We start from the raw sequence: 24,855 nt of genomic DNA, 5'->3' as shown, positions 1-24,855 counted from the left end.
ATCAAACTTCTAATGCTCGTAACTCAGTTCAGACTGAGTTTAGAGGTATACATGTCATAGTAAATTTGACTTATAGTTTTCCCCATTTGCCATGAGAACTCACTCGATTCTGGTGGAGTGATTAATTATTTTATGACGGATTTACACTGCGCGGAAATTATCCAAGTCAAGTAAAAAAAACAGTGAAGTGGGGATAAAATTCATTCATTTTTCATCCCCACTCCACTGTTTTTTTTTAATAATTTTATTAGGAAAACCAACACCAATACAATACAAATAATGAGACCTAAAATTATGTATCTGCATAGCCATTTATAGGTAATCGCAAATGGAATTTTGACTTGACTTGGCTAATTTCCGCGCAGTGTAAAAGCGCCTTTGCATATGAAAACCAAAGTGATTGCAGAATCACAACTCCAACGATAATTTTTATTACCGGTAACGTTATTTAATTATTGTCTATGTTTTTTTTTGCGTTTCGTTAATGCATCAGTTTTCACCCACACTAGAACATTGCCAAAAAACAACAAAACGCACATGACTACTGTCAACTCCTCATCAGCTGTCAAAAACCGGATTGTGGTCGCTATCGTTGTGTAAAAATTGCAAATTTTTATTTAATTATCTGCGTACTTTAATGATAATCTCTCAAGAGATTTTATATTCTTCATATAAATAAGGATATTTACTCAATTCACAATAATGAATCCAATGTCAATGGATAGAGAAGAGCCATCATCTTTGTTGTCATTTTCTTCAACACAGTCCCTCGAACAGTTTGTGCTTTTAGCCAAAGGTGCTAAAGGATTTGGATGTGCAGAGCTTATAAAACAAGTTCTGGAGGCTCCTGGAGTGCATGTATTTGGGGAGCTTCTAGAAATGCCGAACATCAAAGAGGTTAGAATGCTGATTGTATTGTGCTTATCATCCCTGTAAAACACTTTATTTTCAGATTTACAGTGCACACATAATCTGTTGTCATTATTTTTTTCATATTGCTATAATTCCTGAGGCTTACAAGTCTATTCTAAAGGCCTCTTGTGCTGGGACTTCTCATACAATTTAAAATCCAATAAAATGTTACTCTACTCAAACCATCCAACCAATTTCATGTCCTAGAACTTCAAGACACATTACTCATCATATCTGACAGCTGTGCTAACTAGCAGTGGAAATAATTTAAAGCAAATGTTACTTGTTTCATTTGGTTTACATGTTTTATTAATGCTGCTGTTTTTTTCCTCAATAAATAAAAAAATAACACAAAATCTTCAATATTCATATGAAATCTGTTTACTATTACAGCTGGAAGATGGACCTTATGCAGCTCATCTTAGAACACTCAACCTCTTTGCCTACGGCACATACAAAGATTATTTGGAGAATAAATCGGAATTCTTGGAGCTGACCCCAGCACAATGCAAGAAGTTGCAGCATTTAACCATTGCCACGCTGGCCACGCAAGAAAAATGCATCCCCTATAGTGTGTTACTGAAAGAACTAGACATTAAAAATGTTAGGGACTTGGAAGATCTCATCATAGAAGCTATTTATGCAGGTAATTATAAATTACTTTTATTACCTACCTACTATAGTTTTCAGTAAATGTAATTGCTATTTTGAAAGTTTTTGAGTCCTATTGTTGCATGATTGAGTAGGCAGGCAAGCTGTCTTTTCCATAGATGGCAACTGTCTACATCTTTCAGATAAGATTTGTGTACTAAAAGCGTATTTACTTTATGATTTGAAACTTATATTACTCACCCTATTTACATAATTCAATTTCAGACATAATTCACGGCAAACTGGATCAAGAATGCAAACGAGTGGAAGTAGACGTAGCTCTAGGTCGTGATGCCAGGCTTGAAGATGCAGCGTCCATCGCAGATGTGCTCGCAGACTGGTGCAACGCTTGTGAAGCCGTGCTTAGCTCCGTTGACCGTCACATACAGCGTGCTAACCACAACAAGCAGAGAGCTATAAGGCACCAGCAGGGTATTGAGCAAGAAGTAAGTGTAATCAAATAGAAATAAATACTTAGTTAGACTGGGCTTTTTCCACAGTGAACTCCTTTGTGGCCTATTGTGCATTTATTATAAGAAACACTTGTGCTTATTGTTAGATTTGAATTAGTAATTAAATCACTGATTTCTAAGTACGATTTAAATTGCTAATAATAATCTGCTATCTGTGTAAATATGATTTGTCAAATTGAGTGGGTCATTCAATAAAAAGCTCCTTTTTTTTCTTGTCCTTTAACAGTTTTTGCTCTCTATTTTCAGATTGTTTACATAAAGAAGACATTAAAAACTCAATTGGAGAACGAAGACTCTGCTGCGGGTGGGGGTAGCGAGACACACTCAGCGCCAAAGAAGAACTCCGGCAAAGGAAAGACTCCTCGCACCACCGCCAAGTTCTGGCAAAAGAACACATAACCTTATTAATCTGATAAAAAATATACGAACAACTTTATGTGTGAGATTGCTCAAGGAATAGAGAATTTTTGAGGATATTGTGATGGGATAGTTAGTAATGTGATTGCAATAAAACAGACCAGCCAACCAAATATTGAAAGACGTTAATTTTGTAAAACTAAGCAACCTTCTGTAACATATTCTTAAAACATATTGGCTCTATTAATGGTCCCTGATAAGCAGAGGCAGTTTTAGCTGTAGATCAAGAATTGTTGCAAACACAAAAACTGTATTACTGTCCCAAACTTATTAATTACATCTCATGCATAGAATTGCACGTAAAGCAATGTGATAATGGTAAAAAAATCTTTAGGTGTACTGTGTTTATGTTAATAATAGTGTTGATTGATATTTTAAATTCGCCAAAACCATCTAAAAATCTTCAAAACATGTATCGTTCACAGCGTAAAAGCGTTTTGTTTGAGAATGTATTGATATTCAGCTGTCCATTATGAGGTACATCAACAATATGAAATGATTTTGTATATTTGAAGCGAAAATTAAATAACTTGTAAGTAAACGTTTTTTTCTTTTCCCAAATATCCAAATTGTGAAAACCTTTATTAATCTAAGGTGAAAACCTATTTCAATGAATTTATTTGTATTTTTCATGTATTAAAAATTTCTTTTTCGTTCTTACACATGCACGAGACTTGTTTACTATTGCTCTCGGTGAGATACGCGATAAATCGTTGTTTTTTATTCTGTTTCTACTATACGACCCGTTACGATAACTCGCGTTTCTTCCGAAAGTTTAACTATTCACGAATTGAACTGCGCCTGATAATTTAACATAGCAATATCCTCACATTTGCTAATGAAAGTTATCAGGCGCTTAGAATTTTTGGTGCTACGAGTATTGTATCTATTATTATTTTGTAATATCTTTATTTTATTGCTTAAAGCTCATGAAAACCTGAAAATAATATAACTTCCAAATAGAAAATCCATGGTAAGAAAAATGGGTTTTTATGCCAGCAACCCAGTAATGTCAGATGCGGGAGTGGGACGCGATGAGAGTTTTACTAGGCGCATGACCGAGAGCGCGAAACGCACGAACTGAGACGAGCGGCCCCGATTGCCTGTGTTTTGATGTTGACGCAGAAGCGCATCGGAATAAAGTGCGCAGGCAGTGCAACGATTATCACGTTCGCAGGCCTCTAAAGTGATGTAAATAACACATAAACTGTAAAACATCGTAAATAAATACGTCGGCACGTAACAAATATCATCTGCCGTAGTTGTAAAGGACTCGGAGCCGCAGTGTGATCGTTCACAACACCATAGCAACGGTTCAGTGAGAAACGACGACACAAGTGACGGTCGCGTCCTGATACAATGAATCCGTGATAAAACATCAAAATAAATAAACTTTGGAGTTGATAGAGACATTTTGTTTCCCGGAGTGCCACAACTCGAGGGCCTTCGTGTATTGGATGAACAGAAAGGCAAGTAGTAGTTAGATGCCCTTTGTTAGGTCGTATTATTCACCTTTCACGTCAGACCGTTCGAGCGAATTCATGGTCAGCACTGTTTACCTCATCATCACACAATCATGAGCATCGATTTATGCTGCGAGAACCGATTATTTTATTCTTACTGTTTATTTTCCATCATTATTGAGTAGGAAACTTGTTAAACGATAGCAATAAATGCCAATTTTAGATGTAGGTAAGTATGGTTGACGTATTAAATGTCCTTCAAGGTTATCAGAGTTATAATCAATAAGATGCGTGCATAACAATCATAATAGTGATTGTTGTTGTATGGGTTGGGTGGTTCTTTGTTGTGCAGTCAGCTGTTCGGGGCAGGCGGGGGGAGGAAGAGGGAGGGGGGACCAGACGACTGGTCGCGCGCGCGCCATGTATTGTCTCACCCACAAAAGCACGCCATGGGACTGCCGTCTGCGACTCTGCAAGGGGTTTCAGACCAAAATAATGAATTGGTCGTGTGCCCGACCCCTCTGAGCGCAACAAAAATGCGTTTTTGTCGGACTCGAATAATGGAATTGCCAGACACGCGCTCGTTTTTTTATTTCACTTCGGTACAAGTATTGTTAGTAGGATGTTGAAAGTGGTTGAAAGCATACCTATTAACTGAACAAGACTATTTAGAGGGTAGTAGGTACCTACGGAGGTACCTACTACCTGTGGCGCTACGTCTACATAGTCCTACGTCCTTCTTGATCTGATCTTATGGTAAAAAACTAATAAATCCATTGAATTCTTAAAAAGAGAATAAGGTCGGTAATTATACAGCAGTAGATACCTACTTAAAGGGGTAACTGTTACCTGTTACTTTATTTAACTGTAACATTCAGTACAGGGCAATGACAAAAATAAGGAAAACGACACAATTTTGGACGTAGGTAATATTTTAAATTGTTTAGGTAAACTTCAATTAAGTAAGCAGTCTTACATCGTGAACAAATCTTCAACAACATGTCCAAGAAAACATTTCAACAAGAAGAAGTTAAGCAACTGAACTGACCAACATAAAGAAGTTGTAAAAAAAACAACTATGTATACAGAAGACGTAATATGATAGACTTCTGTCTATTACCAAATTAGAAAAAATAAGTTAGTGGCGGCCGAATACTGAAACGCCATTTAAATATTTGACGGCTTCTCAAATAGTTAAGCAGCTCCTAAACTTACATTTCGCATACTCAAAACAATATCTGAGCAGTTCTCAATTTTTAAGCACCTCTCAAATTAAGTTGCACTCAAACGCCACTTAAATGAATTTTCGCATACTGAAACGCCATTCAACGCTAAGCATTACTCAAACAACTGTCAAATCGTCTTAAGCAGCTGTTAAATTTGAGAGTGCTTGCGCGGTATCTTAAATCCTATTCTTATACCTAAATCGACCTAAATAGTGGTAAATAATGTGTGTCATCGTTATCATTTCTTTCGAGGCTCGAGGAAATACCTAGATCTAATCGCAGGAACGCAATAATGCTGAACGCTATTGAAAAATATTATAATGACATGCAATTCCGAGCGAGGTTCCGCATCTCTAAAGAAACGGTGTTGTGTCTGGATTCATAATTTGGAAGCTCTTTGAAACCCCTCACCAAACGCCATACAACCAGTGGACCAAATACTTATTATATTATAACCCTACTGTTCTACGCAACGGGAAGTTATGAACGTGTACTAGGTGATATCTTCCACATCGAACAGCCAACTGTGCATCGTATAGTGCACAAAGTAACAACCAAAATAGCTGCTATGAAATCGCTTTACATAAACATGCTTATTTCTGAGGAATAATATGGGGACATCGCATAGTAGCATTTCCAAGAGTTGTTGATTTGTCAATTTGATGCTCTGTCTGTCAACAATGATAAATGTCAATTGTGGTTACGTTTCGGTCCACGATCGCCACTTAATAGATTTCAACAATAAAAAGTATCACCCTTAAAATTATTTTTTAATTAAATAAAAATGCAAGCATTAATTTTTTTATATGATAAAACGAGATTTATGTATAATAGAAACTAAAAATAAACTGTTGTATGTTAAGTTGATTGAGTAATATTTCCATAAAAGACAATACATAACCAAACGATGCTGCGTGTAATGGATAAAAAACGTAAAGTTATCATTTGTGTAAATGAAAACATACTTTTTTTGGTAAATGTTGCCATTATGTAAACATTTGAGAGCTGCTTAGCTGATCACGGCTTCAAATCCGTTGAGTGGCGTTTGAGAATACCATTTAAAATTGAAGGATACTTAAATTTAGGAGCCCGTCAGCTGAGTGACAGATTTGAGTAGTGTTTCAGTATTCGGCCGTGGGTTTGTCAAATCGATACTAAAAGGAAAGACGTCGCGACGTCCTATTTCGATTGAATTACTTTCCATTACATCATCCTTTTCAACTACTATTTCGTTATTACCGTTTCTTCCCATTACTATAGTTTCTACATAGTTTATTTTGATGCTCAATAGTCTTATAGAAAGACCAGCATCATCAACAGCCATTCCCGCCATGTTTTTATGGAACCAATACAGTATAGTAAATTTTAATGCCTAATCTTTTTTGTTAAATTAAGCCGTAAAGTTTATAGTTACATAAATAAAACACTTTCCTAATTCCCTTTTCATGCAAACAGCAGCAGAATTCACTGCCAATTTTATTATTTTTTCCCGAAAACGAATTACTGGCTAAATTATAGAGCTTAGAAGTCAAGGCTACAGTGAACAAGCATTTTCCTAGCACGCATTTAACTCTTTTAGTCACACACAGTTCTTTCAGTTCCTGTTGATAAGAAATTGCTTTGTACCATAATTGGGTTAATTTGATTAGGTAATCATAGTATTTTGGCCAATTCGATCAAATTTTGAAGCTCTACCTATCAAAAGAATCGTTAAGTAACTTTTAGCAAATACGTTTCAAAAATCTTTTATATCTTTTAAACAGGGCGTTTGCATATACGCATTCGGTAACACTACAATGGGATCTCTTCTGCGACTAATCAAAACTTCAACAATACTCATAAAGCCGCTTCTGCGGACAATAATTCATATAAGCACATATCCGGCTTCGAACGCATTCTAGTCCTTCGTGACGTAGGAGCACGGAAGCCCTTACAGGCTGCTTCCCAGTGCAATCCCGGATTAACACTCATTGGGTAACCCAGTTACTGTAAGAGTGGGTGATTCTAGCAAGTGGTGTTAGGACGCGTGTAGAGTTAGACTGCATAGCTTTTCGCTCGATTGAAGATTTTGTATCCACTTTTCCAATCTGGACAATCTGAAAGTCACATGTGCGTAACTCCTTTCGTTTATTCGCTCGTTTCAGCCAAATGACGTTCACTGCTGGACAAAGGCTAAGCGGAACCAAGGATTTCCACAATGACCGGTCCTGCACATCCAGAGTGATCGCATGCAAAATCCAAATCAATCAATCCGGAAAAACTAATCGCTAATTTCACACCCATCAAGCACAATAAGTAAGTGCCTAGCTACTATAGTATCCACTAACATCATCATCATCAACAGCCCTTTACAGTCCACTGCTGGACTATGAGCCTCCTCCACTATAGTGGAGGGTTTTGCCATAATCTCCACGCTTGGCAGGCGGGTTGGAGATCGCAGTTTAAAAGATTGATGTTTTTCAGAGAGCGCTGCTGCCCATTCTCTGTTTGATGTGTAGTCCCTAAGTCGCCTCTTACGACACCCGCGGGAAGAGTAGGGGTTGGTGACAAATGTATTCTACTCTGCCGTCACCACACGGCTAATCCAAAACATAATAATAAATAATAATAATAAGGAACAATTTCTTTACCTTCTTCAAGGTCCGCTCACCACTACCTTCAAGATAACAAGCTTACAGCGAAAGGGTGTGTAATGTATGATATAACTACATATCATATAATACTTAGAGGATATAACATCAAATTATATAAAATCATTTAATATAATAATTATTTACTATAATAAACGAATAATATAATTTTAAAACGAATAATTTTAAGACAAATAACTATTAACTGATATAAAATGGTTTGATATAATGAATATTTTCTATAAAACTCACAATGTATAAAATTTAAAACAAATAACATTCAAATCATATAAAAATAAAGTGTCGAACAATCAAATGAGATAAAATTCTTTTCCTATAAAACTTAAATCATATAACAATAATAATTTTATATAAAGTTCAATTGTTATAATAAGCATTGCATGCAGCAAGCAAGCAAGCAAACAAGCAAGCTAGCAAACGAGCAAGCAAGCAAGCGAGCAAGCAAGCTAGCATGCAGGCAAGCAAGCAGGCAAGCAAGCTAGCAAGCAAGCAAGCTAGCAAGCAGGCAAGCAAGCAAGCAGGCAAGCAAACAAGCAAGCAAGCAGGCAGGCAAGCAAGCAGGCAAGCAGGCAAGCAAGCAAGCAGGCATGCATGCAGCATGCAAATTTGACTAAAAACTTGAGACTTCTGTCACGGCTCCGGCACTGCGGGGCTCTGGCGGTCCCTCGCGTGCTAATCGTCGCAGATGGCTTTCGCTCGACATCGCGTCTTCGGCTTGCTGGCCGGCTTCGCCGGCCAGCCTCAGCCGCGGCGCCTCGCTTCCAGCCACCTGCTCCTCAGCCCGCGGGCCGCCTCGCCCCTCCGTGCCTACGCGCTTCTAAATTACACTCTAGGGGTAGGGCAGACAAGACTACGTGGAGTCGGTTTTACGGCGATTCGTTTTTGTTACTAAAGTCATTTATAAGTCAAGCTAAAGAAGAACATACTAAAAGTTATATCTATCAGAAATTATGTCAATTAAAGAGTATACCAAATAGTCGTTATAACAAATAATATTTATTTTATGTAATGGTTATATGAAATATTATTTATATTAAACAAAATTACATCAAATGAGTCTTAGATTAAGTAAGGTTTATATCAAATGTCTTTATGCGTTTTGATTGGTATCTGAAATGACATTATTAGAAATGATTTATTATATGAAGTAAACATTATATGTTAAAAAAATATATCAAGTGTTATTATAACATACGTTTATTATACAATATGAACGTTATTGAAATGAATTTATATCATATAAACTTATATAAACTGTCACGCACCCTACAGCGAAATCCTAGACAATTTGTGTGGGCTCGTATGCGATTTGAAAGTCTAATGTTTCGAAAATAAGCCTCCTATTTGTATGCCCTAGACTAGAATACACTATAACTTACATGACTGGGCTCTTCGTTATGTCGTCACGTCATGAAGCCGTTACTAGTTCCACTGCACTTCCCAGTCCTGGCCCTAATCTCAGATTAACATTCATTGGGTAACCCAGTTAGAGCGGGCGTTTCACAGTCGTTGGTATTAGGTTACAGGAGTTCAAATATACACGGTATGTGTATGTTTGGAACTTACAAACTTCGGTTACAGCTTGTATAGTGTGATGGGAACCTTTTTATTTTTACGGAGAGCTAAAATTCTGCGTGGGTGGACAAAATCAAACTGATGATTTGATGACATAGACATTTTGATGGGCACGTTGATATTGATCGTCATGTTGTTTCAAGAAGAGAATCGTTGAACTTGCTTTTGAGTATGTAATTATACAACTGTAGCCTCCGTAAAGATGTCTTCCATAGGATTTAAAAGCTAGTGTAGCTCTCAGAGAATCTACGTCATCGCAAAAACCGACTTTATCTGTCAGGGATTTAGAATTCGTATCGTACCTACAATGTGGCTTTTAGGTCTAAAGCATCTGAAAGGATAAAGATAGCCATGATATTGCGAACAATATTTTGGAGGGGACATAAACGTTTAGAGGCTTCTCAGGCTCTCAGCATTTTATTTTTGGACATTTTATTTCGTAACATTTTCGCACTGAAAGTCGATCGTTACTTTTTTAGTAATTTACTGTTTCTTTTGCTGGTGATACATTACTTGCTTAAAACAATGCTAGACTGATATTTTGATTCAATTTATTTCTTTTCAAGTCTCCCTTTGACTGTCAGCTTAATGCATCTTCTCGAGTACCTACTTAAGTAAGTATCTTTGAAAGGATTTTCTCTGCAATTTATTCAACCAAATTAAGTTCCAATTTAAATTTTCGTCTAAAATATACTGAATTCTTCCTTTGAACTCGTTGCCAAAAAGAGTAACGTCGTTTGTCGCATTTTCACACTTCACGAGTCGAGTGCAATCAGAAATACTTGGTTCAAAGGAAAAACTGGCGTGCTGCTGAAAATATAGAATGCAAATTCATATAAATGAACTTTGGTAAAACATAACGGGTGAGCTTTAAAATTTACACAACTACTTGCTTTGTTAAGCAATTTTTGTAAGCTTTATAGTCAAATGAATTACAATTAGTGTAGGTAGGTATCAGGCACATATCGAAGATAATAAAATTCTTGCTTATTCTGAATCTAACTTTATTCTAACAGCATTCGATTCCTTTTTGTGCAGCAATCTAGAACGCACAGTTACTACAACGTTCATAGCGCAAATGACTATTATTATTTCGTCACTTTATTCGAAGATATACCTAGTTCTAAATATTATATGTATTTTAGAATACATACTGACATATGTATTCTAAAATACATATAATATTTAGAACTATATCTTCGAATAAAGTGACTCATATAATACTGATCGAACTTCACTTGGAAGTTCGTTTGATCATGTATTATTAGTCATTTAATACAATGAATGCCATGTAGAGATCGTTAGCCTAGTGGGCTGTGTATGAATAAGCGCTGCATTCTAAACAATATATCATCTTGGTAATGACCAGCCTGTATAGATGGTGTTCTTAGAAGGCGTGTAAAGTTGACAGCGCATCAACCTAAAGACTTGCATCTTATGTAGTCGTAATAAATGCGATTTTGCAATAAAAATATGATGTGCTGTAAATTCAACAAAGCCGAGCAAGTTAACTGGCGCGTCAGCTGATATTTTAACTTTTGCAATATGTCGCGGCAACAGCCATCGTTTAGTCAGTCTTAAGTTTCATACTCATGCAGTCACTCTGACAAAATGCACTCACACTTTATTTTCCTTCTACTTAAATACATAAAATGCAATTTTTATGCGTCTGTCTTCATTTTTTTTTTTTTTTAAAAAGATTATTAGTAATTTGTTATTACACAAATTACTAATAGTCCCGTTAGCCCCTCGTACTAAGCTAAATATGCTTGTGTCACGAGTGAGCTCACCACAACAGTCGAGCGGCGGCGGGGACCGAACCCGCGTTCCCCGGATCACGAGTCATTAGTCATTCATTATGCATGTGAATTATATGAAAGCTCTAAAATCTACTTGATCCCAAAGGTTGACTGAAAGAGAATGTCAAAATATGGCAAGATTGCATTAAGTTTTCGTTTTGTGGTAGGAAGTACCTATTTATTTAACGCATTAAACGCTACCAACGAGATTTAAGCCGTAGGTAGTTAAATTTTATCAAAATCATCTCCTCAAAAAGTAAAGGCGTGACTCACTTACGAATTTAGACCCCTCAATATGCGACATTTTTTTAAAGTAGGTTTAAGTATTTATTTATTTTCATCACTCATTACATTTTTTATTTGTAAAAAGGCTGTGACCGTAATCCTGATCAGAAGTTCGAAAATTTTCAATCGAGTCACGTAAGTGAAGTCCACTTTTGCGACTTTGATAGTTTTCTCGAGGAGAAAAAAGTTCTCATAAGTAAGTATAACGTGTTGAATTAACAATTTAATACTTCGACATGGTTTTGATTCTGTGGTTTCCATTTCCTTTTATTCTTCCTCATGAAGTTCAAAATCGCCTCATCCCTCACAATGATAAACCACACAAACGAACGTCCATACAAAAGAGCCATAGATCTTAAAGTTGCATCTGACTATAGATTTTTGTTGCAAAAGCGCACCTAAGTACAACTGCACAAGAAACCACATGTTAAACTTGATGTGCCCTCATCTGTACTGTACCTACGGGGAGGGTCGATGCACCTCTGCAATCGTACTAACAATGCTGTGGATGTAAGCTGAGTGGCTGTGCGTGCTTTCTCCTCACATGCCAGGGCCGGCTCTATAAACAATGTAGGTGCTTATCGTAGCAAGTATTTATTCTGTGGTAGGTAATAGATACTTTAGAAAGTCTTAATTCTTTCAAACGAACGTACACTGTATACCAAACTAAATGCAGCTTCAATAAAAGCTCAAAACATTCAAATGCTTGGAAGCTTTTCAAAATTTTTCGTTTCACTTATTTTCTTTTTCTAAATCTCTACGAGAGTTTGAAATATGTTACATAGTCATACTACCAACCTCGAAACATAATACCTAGTCCCAACTAGTTTTAATTGTTGTGGTGTATGATTAAATTGTAGTTTTCCCTACCTAGATGCGGCTCTGTATCACGATAGAGTCGCTCCAGCTCCAGCAAAGCGAAAAACCGCAAACCGTTTGCACATTCCTTGTAAACGTTTAGCTCTGGGGTTTTAATTTCAATTGTGTAACTTAACGCCGTGAAATTATGAACGTGTTATTATACAGAAACAATCGCCTGGAATTTCGTTCGTCATGAAACTAGCCCGGGCTGTTGGTTTCGCATTTTCAAAGTCAAATCTGAAATCTATACTTTTTTGTACTTGCTATTTGACGTTTTAGAACGTCTACATTTAATCCTGATAAAGTTTCAGATAGTACAGTCACGTAGAACACTATCTAACTATGTATTACTAGAAGTAGATTACAGATTACCGGTGGTTTTTTATGTCAGACCTAGACATAGAAATAGATAGAGATCCAACGGTTCTGAAATAACTTGGTTTTACGCAAAAGTCCCTAAATCGCAAAATGTGTTGGTAAGCGCATAACTCAATAACACCTGGACCAATTTTACCAATTCTTTTTTTATTTTTAATGTTCGTTGAAGTCCAAGAATGGTTTTTACGGCGAGAAAAAATCCAATAATTTCCGGGAAACCCCCGGGCGAAGCCGCGGGTGGAAAGCTAGTAGGCCATAAAAAGGACTTCAAATTTCAACCTTTTTAAAGTTTATTTTCTGTAAACTCGCGTACACAAATTAGGGAAACCATAGTGGGTTCTATTTTTAACCCACCATTGCCCAATTCAATTTTGTGTTTATTTTGCTCGACAATTAGACGGCGACCTATTTCACAAGCTTGTGCCCAACAGTTATCAAGCCCGGTGACCTTAAACCGCGGTTTTGAATAACATTTGCGCAATTGTTAACTACCCGCAATCTATGTTAAAATGTGACGAAATAGCCTGGTTCTTGTGATAATTTAAGTTTTAATTGAATAAATTTATTATTTTTCATCGCTTATATCATGATAGCGTAATAAGTAACTAATTATTCCGATTTCTACTTCATAATCACACAAGACAAAAGTTTAAATGTATTGGAAATGTATGTTCTCATTTCTAGAGACGTGACCAAAGAACTTCAAAATTTATATTTAAAAGTTTTCCTTTCCATTTTCTCTGGAAGTTCCGAAGTCGCTATTTCGTCACAATCTTCCCCGGCGCATCCGTGACGTCACCGCGCCCTAGTTTCGGCAGATGCGTCCGAATTTGGGTTAACTGCTTGCAATCGAGACGAAAACATCGTTCGTTAACTAACGCAGTGCCGAATTTATCAATCGACTCGTTGCGGTTCTGAATCAATATGCGGCTAATAATAAATTACTCTAGAACTGACTGAAAACAGGATCAGATATACCTAAGGACCTGAAAACAAAGTGTTCTTTCACCATATTAAAATCAGTGGTTTTAAAAGTACCTACTTAGACACAAAACAACTGGCCGTAGAAGAGTTAGGCCCAGAACAGACGGTGAAACGCAACTGCAACGAAACTGCAACTGCTAGTTACTTTTGAGTTGCATCTAAGTTTCTGCCATTCAAACTGGTCGCGTCATGTGTGGTCTCTCAACGGACGCTATGGCAGAAACCTAGATGCAACTCGAAAGTAACTAGGTAGCAGTTGCAGTTGCGTTTCACCGTCTGTTCTGGGCCTTACAGTACCTTGGACGAATAAATCGGCCAAGTACAGTACCCATAATTGTTTCCAACCATTTATCGCATCTAATAAGATTTAAACTTTCGTCTTCAATTTCAACTAAAATAGAGAAACACGAGAAAGAAACATCGAGCCGTGAATATGGGTAATGGGATGTTAACTGATATAAAAATGTCACGTCCCGTATTTCTCTATTATCTCGTCTGTTTTTCCGCAGTAATTTTCACGGCAAGAGTTCTTTCAGAATTGCCGCTATTTCTAAAATTTAAATTCGTCCAACCAGTCCAGGCTTGACACTTGAGAAATTCACCTCTGTACAGGACAAAGGAGTATCACTTGCCGCATGCTCTCTACATCTCCCGTAGCTTTAGTGACGTTGTTGCACAATATTCAACAAGTTTTCCGCGAAAACTTGAAAATCACTCTGCGCGCTCTAGTTTCGTCTAAAGTGCATATCGCTATAAAATACTTAAGACATAAAACACTAAGACTTAAGACAGAAATAAATCTGTAAATTAAAATATCGAATCCTACTATCCTCCCAATAAATTACATGAATAGAATAAAATATAAAACAAAACGCAACTGTAAATTAATTGACTTCTCTAAATGTAAACTTCCCATTTGGGATCTCCCGAGTTCAATTAAAGTACATAAATGGCGAATTCTTCAGCTTAAAGTAAATAAATTCACGTACTTAAGAGTGCTTAAAGTGCTAAATGTTAGCGTTTAGATATAATGAGCATACCTACATAGAACCAAAGTAAAACGTTTCCCCACTGAGGCTCTCCAAGCCACAATGCACCCTCGATTGACTTTCTCCTCGCATTTGTGACGTCACCGCGCCCCAGTTTCGTCAGATGCACCTATTTGGGTTAGTTGCAACGGGGTTGCTTGGTAACGGCACCCCGTCTGTTTATCAGCCGGGTAATGTGGCTATTAATACTATAATTGCTGTTGGTTTTCCTAATAAAATAAAAATAAAATAAAATACTACGACTACGAGTATGATAGTTACATACTCGTACCTATAAAACTATACCACGACTATGAGTAAGATTATACATAAGTAGTTATATACCTAGATTTGAAATGGGAGCACAATAATAAAACAATAAGATCATAAAGACAGGAGAAATAAGAGTTATGTACAGAAAAATCATTAAAATGCATGCACAAGATGCACAATAAAATCCACGCTGACGAAACTGCGGGCAGAACCTACTTGTACAAAGATTATGAGGTGTTTAAATGTTATGTTTCTTTCAGTAGAACATACAAATTTATTGGCAAAAAGGCGCGATAAACATGGCATAGTTGAAAATAAATGTAGGCTGAAATAAGCAACAAAAATGATAAACTGAATACCTAAGAACTTAAATTTTCTGTTACGAAAACGCGAGTATAAACAGGCACGTGAAGTGCCAGTCATAACTCACTGGTATTAACGAAAAATGAAGATATAGCCTCCTATAAGTTGGACATTGGACTATTATTTATGCCTCATTTGTAAAAAAAATATCACGCTAGAAAAGAAAAGAGCCAACGCAGTAGGTTTTTATTTTTAGTTTGCGAACAGCACCCAGTTTTGTCACTTAGTGAATTAGCAATTCATATCGTCATCCTAGCTGGATACTTGCAAGAAACTTCACAAGAAATTAAAGTTTTCAGTAGCTAAGTAAAGCTGGTACGACATTACGTGCCGGCGACAACAAACTCACGAAAATTTCTCACGCGGTAGTTAGAACATGTGACTTCTATCATACTTATTCTGTGCTTCTATGTATAATTTTATTTGTAGTTAAGATCGTAATAAGTTTAGGCAGGCAACTCGTTTGCTTTGTTCGAATGTGTAGTGCCGCGAAAGGCATTCAGTGTGAACACGCCGTACTGCCATTAACGCCCAAAAACATGCGGGAGGGCGAAACGATTCGAAAGTACCTTGGTACTATTACTTATTCTGTGCTAAAGCTTAATTCATCCTGCATGTCAGATCGCCCTACTTTGTTTCAAGATTAGTGTTGTGAGTTAGTTCTTTTTACTTTCAATTTCAAATAAGTAGGTATAGCTAGTGTCAACTTCGCTACATCCTTTAATTGCTCTACAAACGATAAATGTATGCGATTTCTAAAATAAAAAGCACATTATCTAAACTTGTAAGAAGTCCACTGGACTCCAATAAAATCAACGTACCGGGGTCTGACGGACTGTTAAACCAATATTTCCACAGCGTAAAGCGTAATGAATACTATTTTAACAGCGTCTTTTCTAAACTAAACTTAATCCCCCGTCTATTAAAGTCATGTTGAGTAAACAACAAACAACCAACTGTACTACAATATTGGATCTAGACCTCGTTATCTCCATTATTTGGATAGATAACAATACGAAACAATTCAGTCAGGTTAACGCACTGTGGACTTAATTAAGCAACAATTAAACTGTTTTAGTAATCATAACAGTAATTACGAGCTATATTAAAATTGTTTTTATAGAATCCCCAGGCTAGATGCGAAATGTTGTTGCCCTCTAAATATATATTCTTACGCAAGTAAACAGCATGGCGTTCAATGTGAGAAAAACTTATAACTACAATGAGTTTTTGGTCATCCTTTTTTAATCCAAGTCTTTTTAAAACGTTACAAGTTTTTCCCAAGTAACTTTAGTGTTAAAGAGTTGAATTCGATACTTAATTTGATCGTTGTTGGCGTTTGTCCAAGTCCAAGTATAAACTTTGCCTTGAAGACGTGCTTTGTAGACAGGAAAATTGGTGATAAAATTATTATAGCAATACGCACAATACTCGTCTCGTACCTATATGACCCGTATTTACGACATGTATTGCAATAAAAAATATTGCAGTTTTAGTATAAAGTAATGTGCATTGTTTTATTTTTTCTTGTTGTGTTTTCTACTTAGATTCTGTCTTAGTCCTCAGTATACCTACATTATACACTTTCAGGAGATGATTTTAATAAAAATGTCAGTCGTATTTTTGAAAAAGAAAAACTTAGTAGGTAAATCATAAAAGAAGTCTATACTAAAAATAGATTACCCTATAATTAATCAGATTTGGTCATCAGGTCATTAAGTTTCTATTGTAGGAGCACGACCCTCTCTAATTAACCAAAGGCAAATGACGGTTTTGGTTTACACTCCCCACACTGCCCAGACGGGTTAATAGGTCTACCTAAACATAAAAATTCAACCTTTTGCACACCTTTAGCAATCTACTCGTACGTTTTGCGTTGATTCAGCATACCAACGGGACTATTCCCACCTCTCGTTCCCACCGCTGCAACTCCTGTGTAGCCAGGACCTACAGCTTGACCGCCAATAAAAACCCACCCAGTGAAAGTCAAGGTCAGCTAGACATCCAAACTAAGCCCCGCGGACGAGGAAGACTCCGAATTACACGGATGTCCGTAATCAATAACGACCTTAAAGAAGCCCAACTTAACAGTAAGACAACCCAGGACCGAGCTGCCTGGAGACGCATGACGCGGAGGGCCGACCCCAAAGCAAATGGGAATGGGCCAGGCAAAGAAGTGAATGTCAAGTTTGTCCCGGGGCTGGCTGGTGATTCAGAATACCAGCTCGAAGTATTATAAAAACAAAACTGTTGTTGCATAACGAACACGTTTGCAGACTGTAATCCTATAAACTAGTTGACAGCAGCTAACAAGATAAACTGCTGGGAACTACTTGAACATTAAAAACACAACTTGTGGTGTTTACCACTTTACTCATTAATAATGTGGCTCTTCATGATAAACAGTCAAGTTGAAAACTTTTTGTTGTTTAGAGTCAGTCAGGTTAGTGCCTAATTTGTTAGCGTCAGTTGCACCACATTAACTTTAACAGTACTTTTTTTATGCATAACAAGGCAGTTATTTGACCACAATCGCACCTGATGTTAAGTGGGATGCAGTCTAAGAATATAATATAACTAATGTAATTTGATTTTGTATAGATTTTTGACATTAGAAATCATTATCTACGTCAGCTGTGCCCTTAAAGAATTAAACCAAGCTGTGTCAGATTGTCGTCCTAATGCTGTTTATCCCCAGACTCCATGACTATTATAAGACTCTACAATGCTATCAACCTGTCCTTAGATCCTGAAAATCTTTACATTTTAGCCTATTGTTTTTCTGTGAAGTAAAAACTAGTTCTCTTTCATAGAGATTAAAAATCATTAATTATCTGTCAGCTGTGGAATTGCGGATTATCGTCATATGTAATGGTGTTTTTTCTCCAGACTCCATGACAAATAGGACTGTCCAGTGTCCAATGCTGTCAACCTGTCCTTAAAATCCTGAATCTTGAAAATCTTCCTTACATTTTCTCGCCCGTATTCACAAACGATGCTTGCTTAAGGCGATTAGTGTCCTCAATCCGCGCCAAATGGGCATTTTGTAAAGCCTACTCCTCTTTTACTGCTGGACAGAAATAGTTGAAAAAAATATATGTTATACAACAGTTCAAGGACTACATTTCTGACGTTTGAATTTTCGCTACGTCTCTTTGTTTTGGATTAAAAAAATAAATACGGGACATCGATTTTTTACTTAAATTCCCTACTCCTCCAAAACGGCTATGTTAATTTAAAAGATTTTTGCACGAATAGATTGGGAATTCTTTAATCTTTAAATGACACGTTGCGTTTTTCAATCGAACATTACTTTCATTCATAAATTTTACTTTTGATAAATTCCGAACGTTTTGCTGTTGAGGGGGCCTTCGCGGGGTGCGGGCGGCAGTCGGCCGCTGGCCTTCAGACGGGTAGGTTGTGTCACTCGCTACAAACTGACATTAGCGATCAAAATGAATTTTTTCTTTGGCTAAGTTGCACCACCTGACGTGACCTAACTTTGACCGTAGCTTTGGCGATAACCGGTGTTTTTTGTATGGAGTTAGACAGACTTTTGACGCTTGTCAAAGTTGAAGTAAGATGGTGCAACCCAGCTTTTGTTCGACAATAGATTTTATGTCAGAATTGTTCATAGAGTACGTGCAGTCAGATGATACAATTGAATTATGACGCGCTCAGACGCTATTTTCTACCTGAATAGAATCTATTAGTGTAAAAAAACTATAATTGACTCCAAAACAACTGCACTAGATAAATAAATAAATAATAAATAAATAAATAAATTATTTAATACGTTATTTATTTACTAGGCCTTTGCAATTAGTATCCAAATTAGGAGCTAGTCAGAATCTGTAACTCTTAATCGATTTACGTGAAGAAAACAATTTATATTTTTCATACTTTATTACGTAATAAGGTATAAACCTGTGTAATTAAAATAAATAAATAAATAAATAAATACTTATTAGAATTAGATTTTAAATATGTTTCTTCGCGAAAATACCACAATTAAAAATAACACCTGTAACGCCCCTGGGTCTGCGGGTGTCTATGGGTGACGGTAATCATTTACCAACAGGTGATCCGTTTGCTCGTTTGCCTCCTGTCACATTAAAAAAAATTAAGATAAAGTGGTATTGAATTGTTCTATAGAGCTTATTAAAAATTTGGATACTGATTACAAAATTAGCCATTTTCGGAGTCGGTGTCGGTGTCCTACCTTTTGGTGATTCGTTTTGGAGTTGGTTTTAATTTTTAGTGAAATTAATCTACTTCATGCCTTTAGTAGACTATAGGTACCCAGTAGACCTTGTTGTTGCCACTGAAGGTGCATAGGTACTCAGTACATTGATACCATATTTTTCATGTTAAGTGCAAATAAACTTCCCTAAATTACCAAACCATGAAACGTACCTATATTATTAAAAAGTTTCGCAGATAAAAACTGAAATCCTCTTATAAGGTGACGAATTTTAGGAGCATGTCATGAAACCAAAATTATTAGCATACAAGAGCTTGTTTTAAAAAAAATCTTTTTATTTATGATGGGGAATTTACTGCGGCGTAGTAGCAGAGATTTTCCGTTTGTAGATCGTAATAATTTCGAAGAATAGGGATGTTTCATGGATAAAGCAAGAAAGTAGCAAGAGTTTGAATAAGACCGTCGGTGAACTCACCAAAAAAAAAACTCTAAATGTATTTTTCACTTTTTTAAACTTATGAAAATTTAAAGATATGAAGCGCACCAAAGTTCAGAAGATAAGGCACGTGACGTCAAGGCATGCTTAAAAATGTGGCGATTTGTGTCGTCACGCGGAATTTCATCGCATCATTATCTTCGTAATTACTTGTTTAATTGAAAAATAAAAATATCCTGTGTCCAATATTTTTTGATAATGTAAAATCCTACTAGGTGGACCGACGATCTGGTAAAGGTCGCGGGAAGAGCCTGGATGCGGGCAGCGCAGGACCGTTCATTGTGGAAAACCTTGGGGGAGGCCTTTGTCCAGCAGTGGACGTCATTTGGCTGAAACGAACGAACGAACGAAAATTGACGGACCAAAAGTCTTTTTTAAAGAAACTAGCCTATTCCTATGGCCACATTCCAGCTCCATCATCAGACCCTGCAGTTTCCCTTAGAGAATTGAAGACTCATGATTTTCAAAGTAGCGTACCTACTTACATAACATTAGGTACTTGCTTATACAGGGTCAGGGGTTTGTCATCTAGCCTAGTTGTCGTCAGGAAGTTGGTCTAACTAATTCAGCTTGCAACTAATTCAGCTTGCAAGATTCCACCAGAACAAACATTTATGTACCTAATTACCTACATTACATCATAAATTGCAAGCTAAATAAAAGCTTGTAATAAAGTCGGGTTTGTTCAAATTTCGAGAACGACTGAACCGACAAAAGCATTAGAAAATTTACGAAAAATAAAATAAAATTTTATCCCGTACAAAATGTTCATGGATTTTGTTATTTTTATTAAATACCTTTACGCCTGAGTTAAATGACACCGACATCAAGGTTCATCAATTTAAGTTAAAATAATAGGCAGTAATGTATGAAGAAAGAGCTTCTATTCTGTATCTACCTATGCCCGTGTATTTTTGATCGGTGTCAAATCGGAGTTTTTGGTGCGGGGTACGCGGGTGTTGCTCGCGGCGTGAAGGTCAAACGCCCAAGGTCATTGAGGACTCTAATCGCCTTAAGTGAAGCAGCAAATCGAACGCAAAGCGTTGAATAGAGCTCTGTGATTGGTTCGTGTGTCACCCTACGCGTCCACGCGCACTGTGAGACCTCATAGTAATGTTTGTGAATACGGGCGTCTATGTATTACGTATGAGAGAGTCAAGTCATGCTTTCCTGTAATTTATTGATTTCAGCTGTCATTTTTAGACCTCAGAAACCTTTATTGGTAGGGGGTAAACGCTTAATGATACCTAATTACTCGGACTTATCTTGATAAAGGGTTGCGTAGGTATCGATACTTTGCCTATCGATTGTTGACTTTGACAACTAGTAATAATATCAGTAGCCTATCTTGATATTCTGCTACCGATATTAATACTTATGTACTTAAATACTTTTATGTACCCTTCTAGTGTTTATGCAATCGATACCACACTCGCTATCGATACACTCTGACATTGTAACCTCAGTGAGGAACCAAAACCCAAATCCCATCTTAAAGTCTATTCTGTTTCAAATTTCCAATACATACCTACAAGTTTCGTTAGTATTAAAATTTATTGATTTTATGATTTGTTATGAAATTTTAAAGATATGTACTGGAATCGATATTCCAGACAACATTAAGACAACACTAACTCGATCGAAGCAGTCGTATCTAGGCCTAATAGCGGTGGTTATATTTTATTCAGGCCCACCGGCAAGCGGCCATCAAATGAAGCGCTTTGATAAATTATGTAAAACTAACCCCTAACTCGATCAGCGATGTCAGACGTCAGTCGAGCCGACCACTTAGATGTACAAGAACAATGTGCGCAGTCATGCTTTGATTTCTTTTATTGATCGTTCCTATGTCTACAAGTAGCCATATACGAAACACAGAGGCGGTAGAGCTTACGAAAATAACACACATATAAACCAAAAGGCATCAGCTCTTTGAAGATAATTTTAAATAGAAAATACACTACAGTGCATATAAAATTAATTTACTTATTGTTTGTGATCATTATTTGTTATTTATGATTAAAAATAAGGGCGTTGACACAAGTGCGTTTAATCCTAAAACCGGTTGCACAACTTGTTGATATTTTTAGCAAAAGGTGCTACGAAGGCAAAGCTCAGTTGAAAGTTTGTGACGTCAGTAAGTCCGGATGACAAAGTTAATCCACAACGGGCCACAAGCCAGGTGGTGAAAAAACAACCCTCGCAGATCCACGCGAAGCGGCATTTGCGCTGATAAACCCTTACAGGGCAGGTAGAACAGCCGTGTCATATTTTGTCAACAACGTGTTGCGTAATATAAGATTTTAAACTTTCGCGTTCCATTTCAATTAAAATAGTAAGACACGGGTCTTAACGCGACGTTTATTAATGAGTTACATTATGTACTCACGGCTTGACGTTTCGGCTGCGATGCTTCAGCCGTGACCTGAGACAAAACTGAGACGTGACACGCCGCGAACCGCCAGTCTACTTGAGGTGGCTGCAGCATCGCAGCCGAAACGTCAAGCCGTGAGTACATATAAATGTAACTCTTAATAAACGTCGCGTTAAGACCCGTGTCTAACTATTTTAACGTGTTGCGTAATATAGCCGGTAGAGGCTGGTTGAAAAACGCGGGAAATTGTACTTGGACCTTGTCCTATTGAATGGTGATGTCTTCAATAGAACGTAGGTTATATCTCGCAATCTCGACAATTTTAATAAGGTAGTTATTATGATTTTATACTGGGCACAAAACTGTCAATCCTGTCAGTCTATTTATTACTTTGAATATTAATTAAGTTAGGTTTCGTCCTATCAGTTTTGACGTCTAGGACACAATATGCATTGATTGTGGCTGCTCTCGTTTGGCTATGTCTTGTTTTTAGCCAGACCTAAAATCTGCATCCGAATGGCCGCTTTCCATACAAAACATAGTTGCACTGTGGACTAGTCGCGCGTGTGTCGCTGGCCTGATAACCCAACTTTTTAGGGCAGGTCGACACTAGAATGTTTTTTGTTCAGAATTATTTTCCTCTTTACTGAAAATTAAAATAAAATCTTCTCAAATATAACACGCAGATCGTTCACGAAATGATATGGCATTATGGTGTCTTATTCTTCAATTTAATATTCAACATTCCAATTTCCAATTTATTTATTTAGGCTCCCCTCTATCTGGCAGAATCTCGTTACGCAGAAACTCATTTGGCATAACTCACGTGGCATAATCTTCTTTAACCGAAGCCGCGGCAGCGGCCGCCGAGCGCTAAGTCTAGAATCGCATACTAGAATAGTTGATTTCCAATAAAAACTACCCAAAAAACGCAACTTAACCTCAAAATTTCATTTTCAGTTTTTTCAGAAACTAAGTTTCTGATCTCCCCCATTCACAGGGGGAGTTCCCCTACCCCCCTCTCTCCCTCCACCTCATCCCTACAACCCTTAATAATGCGATAGGGGAATAAACATTTTACCTTTAATAGTATGCCAAAAGACTATTCTGACTAAAAACTTTCTGCGATGTGATGGTTCTGCTTTTTAATTATTCGGGATACTAAAATTATGCCTAAAGATGATTCTGCCTTACAAAATTATTAGTTTTGAATGTATACCAAATGAGTGTATGCCTAACGAATTTCTGCGTAAAGAAGATTATGCCATCCGTTGTTATGCATAGTAAAATTATGATTAAAAAAGTTCTGCGAAAAAAGGTAGAACCATTTATTTATAATCTGCTTGAAGGCTCACAGAAAGTCCAAATCGCCAACAAGTTATCCAATATTTTAAAAGATTTTGGATATTCATTAGACTCAATTTCAGATGGGACTCGAATTCAAAACCCTTTTTTTTGCCGGGTATAATCGCCTGCTACTTACCCTTTCGAATTATTTACATTCCATCAAAGACCTCTAGATAAAACTCATCTAATTCAAAAATAAACACTTAATAGAAATGTTAAATTACTCAGCGATGACAAAAGACAAACAACGACTCATCGGCATAGTTTTGTATCAAAAAACACTATTTTGATACGATTCTGAATCTTTACATTGGAATTCATACCAAAGCGTGAATGGACGGAAGCGAAGAAGTCATCTCAATGATGATGCCATGCCAACAATGTACAAAGACTTTTGGCATGAGCTCAGTTTCATTACGGCTTGACAAGATCTTCATAAGCATGTCAAATTAACTAGCTAGGTATCACTTGATTTTAAAAGGTAATACACAAAAATGCCCACGTAGAGGCTATATTATTCAGAACTATACAGCCTATGAGCTACTGTCATGTATGACAAGATTGTAATGTTTCATCAAAATCCGTATAAGAGTTTTCGCGTAATAAAGTCCATCCATTCTCACAAATTTCAACTTTTACTTAATATTAGGTAGAGTGCTTTGCTTTGCTCTATCACTAAATCTAAGATAGTTAAATAAAAATAGATTAAAAGTTATTGTACCTACGTATCTTAAAAGGCGTTCCATTAGTTTTTTGTTCTGCTCATAGTAACAGAGTCCAATAATGTTGTCTAATTTCCCCCGAGAACGGCTCGCTTACGATGGAAAGTCACTTTTAGCTGCAGCTGGAACTGCTGTGACTACGAGTAGCTTTAAATAATAACCTGTTGCATAAGCAAAAGTTTTTTTCGCTTTCGTTGGGAAAATTACTTTGACTCTATAATTATAGTGAGAACAAACCAACATCGAAGATAAGCATTTTCCGTTAATCCAAATGTACCGTAGATACTTACATTAATTGTATTGTTATTGTTTGTTCTCTGTAGCTGTGCCTTATATAAATAAATAAATACTGAAAGTGCTAGATATAAAATAA

At 36.8% G+C, this 24,855-nt stretch overlaps 2 protein-coding genes across 2 annotated transcripts in view; both read left to right on the top strand.

Moving 5' to 3' along the window:
- Positions 1–562: 562 nt before the first annotated feature.
- LOC135075517 (COP9 signalosome complex subunit 7b) lies at positions 563–2,993 on the top strand. Its single transcript, XM_063969946.1, has 4 exons — positions 563–897; positions 1,306–1,558; positions 1,789–2,009; positions 2,283–2,993. Exons 1-4 carry the CDS (start codon positions 703–705, stop codon positions 2,433–2,435), a joined length of 822 nt encoding a protein of 273 aa, XP_063826016.1. The 5' UTR covers positions 563–702; the 3' UTR covers positions 2,436–2,993.
- A 588-nt stretch (positions 2,994–3,581) lies between these two features.
- LOC135075700 (protein yippee-like) overlaps positions 3,582–24,855 on the top strand; it is a 187,938-nt gene continuing 166,664 nt past the window's right edge. The window contains exon 1 of the mRNA XM_063970157.1: positions 3,582–3,922. The gene's annotated coding sequence lies outside the window, so the exon portion shown is untranslated. The remainder of the gene's footprint in view (positions 3,923–24,855) is intronic.

The sequence above is a fragment of the Ostrinia nubilalis genome, chromosome 10, assembly GCF_963855985.1.
Source record: "Ostrinia nubilalis chromosome 10, ilOstNubi1.1, whole genome shotgun sequence".
NCBI lineage: Eukaryota > Metazoa > Arthropoda > Insecta > Lepidoptera > Crambidae > Ostrinia > Ostrinia nubilalis.
This window is presented reverse-complemented; position numbering and strand designations above follow the sequence as displayed.